A 13,831-nucleotide genomic window follows, 5' to 3' on the forward strand; every position below is an offset into this window, starting at 1 on the left:
TGGGAAGAAAGTTTCTCAACCACACAGCCATACCTGTACCAACATATGTATGTGTGTGTATGTGTAATATTCATAGCCACTTCAACATGGCTGTCTGTTCGAACGGACTCTACTGCGATTTTTAACCCCAAGAGGACATCTCCTCCAGCTGGTTAATGATGCAGAGCTGCATCCGATAAATTGCGAGCAGGGGAGCAAACTCCTACCACCTTCTAGAAACAGAACCAGTAGACCAGTCCTGGTTTCGGGCTTTTACTTGTCAGTACAACTACTTTGTTGATCTTTTAGAGATATTTTAGAACTAGCATTTTCGCTTGTTGCAAAATCAGACACTGTGTTTGCTTGAAATATATATATATTGCAAGCAGAGGCAAGCTACTGCCATCTCTAGCAGATGAGGTATCCAGTACTGAAGAATAGCAGAAATAGCCTGAAACCAGGACTGGTCTGCTGGTCCCATTGCTAGACGGTGGTACGAGTTCACTCCTTTGCTCACAATTTATTGGATGCAGCACTGCATTGTTAACCAGATAGAAGAAACAGGGTTAAAAATATCACAGAAGAGTCCATTCAAACATACAGCCACATTGAAGTGGCTACATATATTACTTGTCAGTACAACTACTGCATTGATCTCAGAGAGATTTTAGAACTAACATTTTTGCTTATATATATATATATATATATATATATGATGTGCTCTTGCATCAAAGATGACATACAAGTGTTCAGTTTTTGCCAAACTGCTTGCACAAATGATTTGTTTATAACAATTAAATGCTTGTGTTGCACACTAGCTCACTCCCTCCATCAAATCAACATTGTCTGAACAGGTACACCATGTACTTACGCATCAGGTGTCAAAGTGATTGCAGAGCAACATCAGATGAAGTGTTTTGCTCAAAAATGCAACACACCAACCAGTCTAGGAACTGAAAGCACAATCGCTTGATCATGAGTTCAACAACCTAACCACTAGGCCATGTGCCCTCACCTATATATAGGTGATTATTTACCATATTTACCAGTATAAATGTATTTTTAAATGTATTAAAAACTTGCCCTATGTCTAATGTGGTCATATTACAGTTAGGTGACAAAGTGTTATAGGCTAGAGAGTTAAGTAAGCATAAATCTGCTTGGCCATTAATTGTTAATGATAACAAAACATTGGTTTGAAATTTGATACAAAGCCAGCAATTTCAGGGGAGTAAGCCAATTACATCAACCACAATGTTCAACTGGGACTCATTTTATCAACGCCAAAAGGATGAAAGGCAAAGTTGACCTCGGCAGAATTAGAACTCAGAATGTAAAGACAAGACAAATGCTGCTAAGCATTTTGCCCAGCGTGCTAATGATTCTACCAGCTCGCCACCTTCATTAATAATAGAATATCAATTTCAAATTTTGGCACAAAGCCAGCAACTTTGGGTGAGGGGGTAAACTGATTATATCGACCCCACCGATATTTAGCTAGTACTTATTTTATCAACCCCGAAAGGATGAAAGGTTAAGTTGGCCTCGGTGGAGTTTGAACTCAGAATGTGAAGACAGACAAAATGCTGCTAAGCATTTTGCCCAGTGTATTTAATGATTCTGCCAGTTCCCCGCCTTCATTAATAAAATATTGAAAACAAACTAAAATATCAGTCTGTTGACACAAACTCACAGAGAATTACTTGCAGAATGTTAGTTATATGGAAAATTCACATGATCTCATTATACTTGCTTCCCTAGCATGCATAACCCACACCTGAAGTGTGTCTTATATTATTTAACGAATGTGTTACCTTTAAGAAACATTTTTTGATTACCTAAATTCTCCTACAAAGGTAAAAGTTATGTTAAACTTTCTTATGGATGACAATAAAACTGTAGTGGTATTGTGCCAGTCTGGTGGCCTATTGCAGTAAACAAAAAAACATCACAGCTAGAAATATTAGTTTTACATTTTATTGCAGAAATTTATTTGATCAAAATAAAAACAACTTAATTTGAAAGAATATAAAGTAGTTCATGACAAATTTATGGTTTCATGCTTTAATCCAATATACTGTCACAGTATTTTATTTACATACACAGCACTCATGCGGTTTCAGCATTTAAACCTGCTATATCCAGCCAAAATATTCTGCCTACTTTATGTTCAAACTGTCCAGATCTTGCCTCTCACACCTACCCTACAATGTCATTCTACAAATAAACAATGACATCATGAAAATTTTGATGCTACAAGACAATTCGTTATTAATTCAAAAAAATTTTAATAAATAAGCATGACATTTGACAAAATCTAAATGCTAAATGGCTAGAATGTCTTTCAGTAGGTGTATGGTGAAACATACTAAATTTGTTTTTTACCCACAAATTATACTTACAAAATAGAGGTGTATCTTATAGAGTGCATCTTACAGTATTTACAGATTTCTTTTTGTTTTTCTCCATTTTCTAACTTTTTATTTTTCACTGACATCAGGCTGCAGCCATACTGGAGTACTGTCTTGAAGAATTTTCGTCAAATGAATCAACCCCAGTACTTTTTTTTTTTAAAGCCTAATACTTATTCTGTTAGTGTAATTTGCAAAACCACTAAGTTACGGGGATGTAAACACCAAGACTGGTTGTCAAGCGGTAAGGGGAGTGGGGGACAAGCAAAGACACAAAAACACACACACACACAGATATATACATATATATGACAGGGATTTTCAGTTTCTATCTACCAGATACACTCACAAGGCTCTGGTTGGCCCAAGGCTATAATAGAAGGCACTTGCCCAAGTTGCCATGCAGTGGGATGGAACCCATAACCATGAGGTTGGGAAGCAAGCTTCTTGCCACACAGCCACTCCTGTGCCTTTACTGTTTACTTTTGCAAATTATTTTACTTTTCACTGAATTATTGAAATTACAGGCTGCTCAATGTAGTCAAGTTTCTTGAAACCCAACAAAAAGTATTTGTCAATTACAAATTTGGTCATTACCTACACAAATATACCCCACCAACTTTGTTTCCTCATAACTTTCAGAAAATGGGTCTTTTTTAATGAAATTTATGTAATATGAAAAAAAAAAAAAAAGACTGGTAAACTGGTGGACACATACACATATTAACACATTACATACATATATCTACAAAGTGAAACTTAAAATTTTGAAACAATTATAATATGTCAGTATGTATATATGCACGCTCACCAACTCTTTTTACAATAAATTTCAATATAATTATAACCTACACAAGCTATTTATAGACAAGTTCATTAAAAACACTCATATTCTAAAAGTTATGAGGCAACTCATGTAAATAATCCGAAACTCCTCTTTCCACACCCACTCTGAAAACTTCTTTCGCAGCTAATTATGTTTTTCTTAAAGTTATGAGGAAACAAAGTCAACTCATGTGAATTACCCAAAACTACTCTTCTCTACTCCAATTTTTTTTTTTTTCACATCAAATTCTAATATAATCGTAATCTACATCATGTGAAACGCATTTGTAGAAAATTCTATTGAAAAATATCCATTTTCCCAAAAGTTATGAGGAAACAGTTATACTGAGACAACTGTGTAGGTGCGCGGGTGCATTTACAAATCGCAACTACATTTCGCTACTATCAATTCAGAAACTGCATTAATTCAAAGAAGTACTAAAAAACAAACGTCTTAATTAGAATGCAACTGATTATTTCAATGTAATGTGGCTGGACTATTAACCAAAAAAATGAAAGTCAATCCTTCAGTGTTGGTATACAGAATGCCAATATAATGGACAATGTCAATCCCCATCGTTCTCAGCCTAGTTCTTCATCTATGGTCATGAGTGAAGGTTATGTGGGTGACTGATGTTTAGCAATACCGAAGAGGTGCAAAAAAAAAAAAAAAAAGGCCGTGGTGGTTGTTCAGCATGTGGTTAAGAGGCTTGCTTCCCAGCCATGTGGTCTTAGGTTCAGTTCCACTGTACAGCAACTTGGGCAAGTGTTTTCTATTATAGACCTAGGCTGACTAAAGCCCCAAATGAATCTGGGAGACAGAAACTGAAAGAATTTCGACATATGTGTGCACGTACATATTTGTGTTCCCCCACCACCACTTGACAACCGTTGCTGGTTTGTTTACATCCCCATAAAAAAAGAGACCGATAGAATAAGTACCAAGGGTTAATTACTACTTTAACATCTCACCACAAAAACAAAAAACAAACAAGTGTAATAGGTATTAAAAAATATGTATTAAATGAACATGAAAACAAAAATTTGCGCCAATGAACTGGGTGGTGGGGAAAGGACTTTTGGAAGATTTTTTTCCCCTCATAATCTTAGAAAAATGGATATCTTTTACTGAAAATTTATATAAATACCTTTCAAGTGGCATACATTACGATTATAAAGAAATTTGTGGGGAAAATTTATTCCATGGGTGTGGAATAAGGACTTTTGGAAAATTCACATGATCCGATTTTTTCCCTCATAACTTTTAGGAAAATGGACACCTTTTAATGAAATTTTATATAAATTACCTTTCAAACAGTATAGATTACGATTATAAAGAAATTTGTGGGGAAAATGTTTTTCCAAGGGTGGGGAGATGACTTTCGGAGAGAAAGAAATTCATAAATTATTTTTTGCTTGAGTGTAATGGTTAACATACCAAAATTTTCCTAAATTATGATCATGTTGAATCATGTGAATTTTCCAAAAGTCCTCTCCCCACCCCTGGTTCATTGGCACAAATTTTTGTTTTCATATCCATTTAATACACATTTTTTTTTTGTTTTGGTGGCTGGGTGTTAAAGTAGTAATTAACCAAAATATGTACTACCGTCAATTTGTTCGACTAAGCCCTTCAAGGTGGTGCCCCAGCATGGCCACATTCCAATGATTGAAACAAGTAAAAGAAAAGGTTAAAAAAAAGATGCTCATTCATTGAAGTATTATTATAAAGAATTGTTAGTATGCAGAAAAAATAAGCAGTATTTCGTCTGTCTAAACATTCTGAGTTCAAATTCCGTCAAGGTTATCTTTGCCTTTCATCCCTCTCGGTGTCGGTAAAATCTATAATATATTAAAAGTCAGACTGAATCTTGCTTGCTTGCAATGTTACTCAGCCAAACTGGTGCATAATTGGAGGTCAATAAAATAAGTACCAGATAAGCACTAGAGTTGATGTAATCAACTCACCCCTTCCCCGAAATTGCTTGTCTTGTGCCAAAATTTGAAACCCGTGTTAAAGCGGCCAGCTGCCTGAATTATCAGCACGCTGGACAAAAAGCTTTGTGGCATTTCTTTTGGGATGGTGTCCGGTGTGCTGAAAGACCACTGGGAGTGAAGCGCTCCTCAGCTTTTGTTGAAGCATGTCTCTAGGAGAAGGTCACTCTGATATAAAACCAGATATGTAGGGAATGGCATTGGACATTTTGGGGATCTTTGGTTTGTGCTAGAGATCATGGGGCTCCCACATCCCTGAGCCTGCGACTCATATTGGCACGAGACATCTTGCTCCGGTTTGTCTCTGGATAATGTCAATAAAGTGGAGAGGGTCTATGAGGTGTTGTGCAAGCCTTATTGGACCTAAAACTCTGCACAGGCATTGCCGACTGCTGTTCGATATGTGAATTTTTTTTTTTCTCTATATATGTTTATCTTATTTTTAGTATATATTTAACTTATCTTTAGTATATATATATTTTTTTTTCATTCGGAAGTCCTGCGGCGATGGGAAGGTGGTGAAGCATGCAGACCTGACGGGTTGGAAGCATGTAGTCAGTGACCTGCACATAGGCGGTCCATGCTAGATATAAAGTCGTCTCCTTGTTGCCCAAGACAGCAGTAGGATTTGGTTGCTGCATGGGTGTCTGAGCAGATCCATTTGGAGAGGGCACTGCTCACCCGGAGAACGGGGAGGTTCTAGAAAAGGTGAACCAAAAATTGCCTGTCTTTCCATATCTGGTCAGTTTAGCACGACTGACGGAATCCACCCTGTGCTCGAAAAACAAAGAGTCTTTTATTTATAAAATCTGGACGGAACTTAAACATTTCATGTTGGAATGTGCACACTCAGTTGGACAACAAGAGTGATTGTAGGCCTGAAAGAGGCACGACACTTGTTGCTTGTGAGCTGAACTGTTATAAAATTGATATAGCTGCACTCTTAGAGACTTGTATAGGTGATGGTCAGCTTGAGGAAGTAGGAGGTAGATACACCTTTTTTGGGAAAGGAAGGCAGAAGGAGGAGCGCAGAGAGGCTGGTGTTGGTTTTGAAGTCCGATCTGATATCCTTAAGAAGTTGGAAGAGCTCTTTGTTCCTATAAATGAACGTATAATGACACTATGGTTGCACTTGAAAGGTAAGTGGTTTGCTACTCTAATAAGTGCCTATGCACCTACTTTGACTAGCTGTTATGAAGATAAAACAATCTTTTATACCCAGCTGAGAGCCATACTTTAAAAAATCCACAATTCTGATAAAGTCATTCTACTGGGGGATTTTAATGCCAGGGTTGGAACAGACTGGCAAACATGGAACTCTCTAGGACGTTTTGGAGTAGGGAAAATGAATAGCAATGGTCTCATGCTATTGGAGCTTTGCGAAGATCATGGACTTTACATCGCAAGCACTCATTTTATGCACAAAGGTGATCACACAACATAGATGCATCCAAGGTCCAAAGTTTGGCACTTGCTGGATTATGTCATCATCCGCAAGCATGACATTTATGACATTTGTAATGTCAAGTCCTTTCATGGATCGGAATGCTGGACAGACCACAGTCTGGTGCGAGCAAAGTTCCGAATGGTGATTAGAGTGAAAGAGAGAAAAGGATCAGTCAGCATTCCTCGCCGTCTAAATGTCCACAAGGTATATGATGTGGTTAGGAAAGAGCTTCAGACATGCTTGTCCAGCATTGAAACTGCTGCAGCATGGGAGGTTTTTCAAGACCAGGTTCTTCAATGTGCAGCCGAAACACTGGGATATGTTACTGCCAGACACAGAGACTGGTTTGATGAGAAAGATGCTGAAGTTCAGCGACTATTGGTGGTAAAGTGTCAAGCCCACAGTGTATTGCTACACAGAAAACTGTCTACTGCGCAGCGAAGTCTAGCACTTGCCCACTATAACAGTGTAAAAACATTACTGCAGCGATCTCTCAGGAAGATGCAAAACATTTGGTGGGAGGATCTTGCTCGTGATGTTCAGGTTGCTGCTGGTGCAAATGACAGCAAGAAGCTTTACCATCTTATGAAGCGAGCTTATGGACCTAAGAGCTCCACATCAGCTCCTTTGTTTTCCAAGGAGTCTTCCACTCTGTTTACTAAATCAACAGAAATCACAGGTCGCTGGATCGAACACTTCTCTGAACTCCTAAACCATGAGTCAGTTGTGGATGAAACAGTGATTGATACTATGCAACAAAGACCTATCATTGGCTCCTTAGACTCCTCGCCCTCAATAAATGAAGTAATGACAACAATAAGTAAATTGAATCTTGGTAGGGCACCCGGAAAGGATGGAATTTGTGCTGAGGTCTTGCGATTTGGTGGTAATTATATCACACGGTCCCTTCATGAACTTATTAGTGCAGTCTGGAGGGATGGTGCAATCCATAAGGACTGGAAGGATGCAATTATTCTTCCTCTATATAAAGGAAAAGGAGCCAGAACAATGTGTGGTAACTACAGAGGTATTGCTCTACTATCAGCTGCTGGCAAGGTTCTGGCAAATATTCTTCTTACCCGTCTGAATGGGTGTCTCGTAAATGATGTCCTATCTGAATCTTAATGTGGCTTCCGATCTGGTAGAGGGACAATGGATATGATTTTCACAGCAAGACAGATGAAGGAGAAGTGCTATGAGCAGAATATGGATCTTGTCCAGGTATTCATTGATTTAACAAAGGCCTTTGATATTGTCTGCTCTTTCTTTTTCATGAGAGAGTTGCAGATTTTTTTCAATCTCCAGCAGTTGTATTTTCAGGTGGGACTTTTCATTGCTTTCAATTTGTTTGTTTAGGCGATGTGAAACTTTCATATGGGCGTGTGTATGTGAGTGTGTGTATGTGAGTGTGTGTGTGTGTGCGCGCGTGGAGGTGCAATGGCCCAGTGGTTAGGGCAGCGGACGCGTGGTTGGAGGATCATGGTTTCAATTCTCAGACCGGGCGTTGTGGGTGTTTATTGAGTGAAAACACCTAAAGCTCCATGAGGCTCCGGCAGGGGATGGTGGCGACCCCTGTTGTACTCTTTTGCCCCAACTTTCACTCACTCTTTCTTCCTGTTTCTTGAGTAATGCTGCGATGGACTGGCGTCCCATACAGCTGGGGGGAACACATACGCCATGGAAATTGGGCCCATGAGCCTGGCTAGGCTTTAAAAGGGCGCATAAATAAATGATAAAATATATATATACAGAAATCCACCTTTTCCAGTACGGAGATTCCGAATCTGCAAAAAAAAAAAAGTCGGCACACACACACACACAACAAAATGACATTCTTTAAATTTTTTTCTTTTTTGGTAATTCGTATTTAGAAAGTGGATCTTCGGTTTGGCTTTTGTTTTTAACTTGTCGGACTTTTCGTTTGGAGCGTACTTATAAATTGAACACCCCCAAAACACGTTTTCAAAAGTTTAATTTTACCCCTCGCCACTCCTCTGGCCCAAAGAAAAATATTGGATGAGGAAAGAAAAATTTTGAAAACGTGATTCGTCGTTTAGATACTTTTTACGTCTGCTATTTTAGTAGTAGGGGAATGGATGTTTATTTTTTGTTTCTGAAATTATAATCTCCGTATTTTCCTACGTATTTCGCCAAAAATATATTTCTAAAAAAAGTGAAAAACTGAGATGAGGGGAGTTGGTAGAGGGGGAATTAAAATTTTGAAATGTCGATTTATTTTTTCGCAGATTTGGAATCTCCGCAGTCGAAAAGGTGGGTTTCTGTAGAAAAAAAAATAATGAATAACCGAAAGGGGGTGCGGTCTACACATACACACACACATATATATGCGTGTATATATATATATATATATATATATATATATATATATATATATATATATATATATATCGTAACGTATGATTGCCAATATATAAATATAAACGACCGGCATGGAGTAGTAAAATAAAATACAAGTCCAACGTAACAGGTTTGGTATTATTGTAAGAACGGCTGGCGAGATGCGTTGCATTATTTTTATCCAATTCTTCGCATTAATCGCAGACCAGGCCCAAATGTGTTAAGGCGTCCTAGCATCCAAAATGCAGCGGTGTTTTGCAATAAGCTGTCCCTCATAAATGGTTATGGGATTGGGTGAGAATTCCATAACATAAAATGAACAATTATTGAAAAAGAGTTTTAAAGAATTGAAATATTTGAAAAAAAAATCGTAATTTCCTTCCACAAACTCCACCAAAAGTGCTTTAGAAGGCACCTGGGGTAGATCTACTATATATAAGGATGTCATCCTTGCGCTATTCGATTACACCTGTCTCACTTCGAGGGGTTGATTCACCTAAAGAACGACGTTTTTTTTTTGGGGGGGGGGGGTCCGACAGCCAAAACACATAAAAAATCATTGGGAAAACATGAAATTCACCTTAAAAATGAGCTTGGTGTCATTGTTACATAATAGTAAAACTTTGTAAAAAATAAAATAAAGTGGATTTCGACTTTTCCTTCCATATATATATATATATATACATAAATGGCCGGCATGTAATCACAGAATAGACTTTGCGCTCTTGTTGATTCGGTAGCCAAAATATATACACACAAACAAACATAATGCGCGTGTGCATGCGTGCGTGCGTGTATAAACACAGGTAGACGGAGAAAGTTCCAGATGCTAGCGAGAAGAAAACGATGTAAACAAGAAACTGTTTAAGATATAATTAAAAAGTAACAGAGAAATAAAATATTATTATTTGTTTGTTTTACTTACCCATAATCCAACGAATAAAACAAATGCAAAATAAACTGCAACAATAACAATATCGGTAACACTCAGTGATGTGTTTGCGAACACTTCCGCCATGTCGCAGCATTGACCAAAGGTGGAAAAATGAGTGAAATTTCGCGCGGATCTGCTTAAATATTCACTTGCACAGAAAGAATTGCACTAGAATAAAGTGATTGAAAGCAAAGTATTCACTCACTCGTTTCGTACAAAATGTTAAAAAGTTATGACGAAGCAAATTAGAAATAAATTAACATGAGAAAATTCCCACTCACTCCACAGAAATGCACATGGTGCAGCTTTTATTTATTTTTTTAAATTTTATTTTTTGTGTTCGTTCGTTTTCAAAGGTTGAATATTAGTTTAGTCTTTCTGTTTCTTTCTCTTTCCCCCTTTCCGTCTTTTTCTGTTTCTTTCTCCTTACTCTAAATGATATGTCAACAACGAAGATGCAATCAATATTCGTTTTCTATATTAACTCTTTAAGTTGCATGAGTAATTTTCTGGAACAATCCTCCATGTGATTATTATTATCTCCCAGATCAATATATACCTCATAGAGTAGAAATATAGTTTAAAATATTTGCACATTCAAAATATACCGTCTTCTTAAGGGAAGCCTAGGACTACTTCTTGTAATGCGATTTTCTTTCGCTTTGTAATAATTATAAGAATGTGGCTGCTATTTCTAGCGGAGCAACCGACCACGTACAGACTCCTCGTGGGCGCATTCTCGAGGTAAATTTCCATATTAACCGTTTCATTGTGGAAGTGGACTCCTTCATGATCTATGTAATGCTTTCAATCGTCGTGGAATTTTCCACACAACATTTTAATATTAATTATACATTAGTATTTATTTTCTTAAACTTTATAACTGTATTTTCTTTGATAAGCTTTACTGATTTCCACAACAGCTTATTTTTTCTTCTTATGCCATTTCATATCAATATATATATATATATATATATATATATATATATATATATATATATATATATATATATATATATATATAGAGAGAGAGAGAGAGAGAGAGAGAGAGAGAGAGAGAGATTATATTATATATGTTCACACGCACACACACATAAATTTCATTCATTATGAATATAGAAAAATGCACGTCTATTAAGCAAAAAAATACAGTAACACATGATATATAATATACAACATTATATATTATATAGTATAAAAGTGCTATTCACAGAATGTTTTGTATAAAACACGTGCATTTTTCTATCTTATATATTAAAAGGCAAGTTGTCTGTCTGTGTGTGTGTTTTGTGAACCACTTCTACAATTTTCAACCGAATTTCACCAAATTTGACATGTGTGCTCTCTTTGACTTAGGACGCTTTTTCTTATAATTTCTTCTTCGAAATTCCGCGCCCACAACATAAATAGCCTACTCTCAATTCGCCTAGGATTTGGCTTGAGCCAGCGAAAAAACGTGACACACACCCAGCTGGACAAAAATCAATACTTTACTTTGTTAGCTGTGGCGAGCTCTTATCGACTGCTTGCACAGTACTGCCAGCAGTATTCATTTGCGAGTTACGATTTGCCTCTGTTTTCACGTGAGCGCTCTTTTTCATATAATTTTTCCAACTTAAACTAGCCACTTCAAACTCTTACTCAAAATTAAAAATCCTTTAATTCGGTCTGTTTGATTAACATTTTTGCCAACTACATTTTACTGCTGTACAACGCGCAGTTCGACTTACAACCCAACGAAACAGCAAGTAAACATACTATTTCTCTTTATGTCATATCTTTAGGCTCAACCTTTCCATCTGCTAAACAGCACATGTCAGTAGCAATGTGGTAAGAAAAATAAACTCAATTACTGCCGGTTTTTTACAGATGGACCAACTGTCCCAATGGAAAACAATGATAATGGTGTGGGCGTATGACTCTGCATGTTCACTATTGCGCTAAATAATTCAAACAATGCAGAGAACATCTGCCATTATGATTTCTTTCATTCAGTTCAGAGGTGCATCCGTGAATGGTTTAATAACCAAACAGGCATACTTAACAAACAGCCCCGGACAAGAACGCAAAACATCCAGACAAAGGATACAAAAAAGGGACAGGAAAAAATAAGGACGGGTCATTCGGAGTTTTCTTTCGTCAGTCAAGTTCCAGATTGGATTTGAAGTTTCGGCTGGTTATACTGGAGACTACTCCAATCTGGCCAGCCCCAAGGAAAATCTAAGCTAAGAGCACTAGATTCCCTGGAAGAAAGCAGCGAATGTATACGAAAACAAGGACGGAAAAAAAACCCCGGAGAAATGGTACACAAATATAAATGCAAATACAAACAACAGGACATTAACAACAGGTGTCTTTCGACCACACACATACATACATACATACATACAATATACATACATACAATATACATACATACAATATACATACATACATAACGCTTAGTTTTAGAATGGTGGCAGCTGATGAAGGAAATGTTCTCTATGTGGCCTGTGTGTTTTCTGTGTTCTGTTTATGTTCTGTTTTACATTTTGTCCACGTTTTTTTTTTGTGACGTCCTGTACCCAGATATGCATCTATATATACATGTAGATGTAGGTATGTGCATACATGTACGTATATATGCATATACTCACATATTATTTGTATTATTACACACACACACACACACACACACACACACACACACACACACACACATATATATATATATATATATATATATATATATATATATATATATATATATATATGTATATATATATATATATATATGCGAAACCACGAGGATATCTTGGTCATTGACTGATGAGGAAAGAAATCTGCTGCGAATTTTCCGTGTATCGTGTTTTTGTTTAATTTTCCGTTTGTTATGTTTACGTCTAGTTTTCCTTTTGCTGTGTTTTCGTCTAATGTTTCTCTTTGTTATGTTCTTTCTGTTCAGTCCATCCATGGACCAAAACAGTTTGATTCAAATTCCGTGGTACTTAAAGTTCCCACTTGTTTTGCTTATCCTCAGTCATTGGAAATCTGAATTTCCAATGGCTGAGGAAAAGCGTCACGCTTTGCAACTTTAAGAACCACAGAATTTGAATCAAACAGTTTTAATCCATACATGTAACTCCCAATAAATGTGTTGAAGTGGCGCTGGTATGTTTTCTCCTCCCTCTTATCTTGATTTCGAATTGTCATTGATGCTTTTTTAGGTAAGGGTGTTACCAGTGTATACTTTCAATATGGTGCCAGTTTCTGAGATGTTTTACACAGCGATGACGTCATCCGTGTATGTAGACAAAGGGCTCTTATATCCTTATTGGAGCACAGTGTTCCTTAGTATATATATATATATATATATATATATATATATATATATAGCACAGTAATGAGTCATGAACCAGAGCACACATAAGTAATGAGAGGAGACATTCTCGAACCCTTGACGGACCGAGCGTGTAATTTGGAACGGTTCCTATCGGTGGTCATGTAGTCTTACCCTCGAGCAGAAGCCATTGTACACAGAAAAGAAAACGGAACCGAAAAATAGCTACACTTAAGAAAGTAGCTTGATAACAATGGATAATCCTATCGGACGCTTTAAACTGGTCAAAATTTATTAAGGCACCACTGAAACTAGATCAAAGTCGTTTTCGCAGTGATCTTTAAGTCTTTTCGTATACCAGAAAGTAAATTATTCAATCTCCCTCATATTATACTCTACCAACCGGAATATTCTTTGATTACAGTCATGCAATATCAACATAAATCTGGAGCTAAACAATTACAACAATACTACTACCCACTTGTTGCAGTGTTACCCTCATCCAAAACTTCTTCACCTGCTGGGCCATATAAGCGGGGATTAGTGTGAAATATTCATTCTTG

The 13,831-nt window shown here is 37.0% G+C and overlaps 1 protein-coding gene across 1 annotated transcript in view; it reads right to left on the minus strand.

Moving 5' to 3' along the window:
* The window catches only part of LOC106876318 (sodium/glucose cotransporter 4), a 151,037-nt gene that overhangs the window by 94,067 nt on the left and 43,139 nt on the right, over positions 1–13,831 (minus strand). The window contains exon 3 of the mRNA XM_089345776.1: positions 9,941–10,117. Within this exon, the coding sequence (XP_089201902.1) occupies positions 9,941–10,117 (177 nt within the window). The remainder of the gene's footprint in view (positions 1–9,940; positions 10,118–13,831) is intronic.

The sequence above is a fragment of the Octopus bimaculoides genome, chromosome 2 (assembly GCF_046866305.1).
Source record: "Octopus bimaculoides isolate indiv1 chromosome 2, ASM4686630v1, whole genome shotgun sequence".
Classification (NCBI taxonomy): Eukaryota; Metazoa; Mollusca; class Cephalopoda; order Octopoda; family Octopodidae; genus Octopus; species Octopus bimaculoides.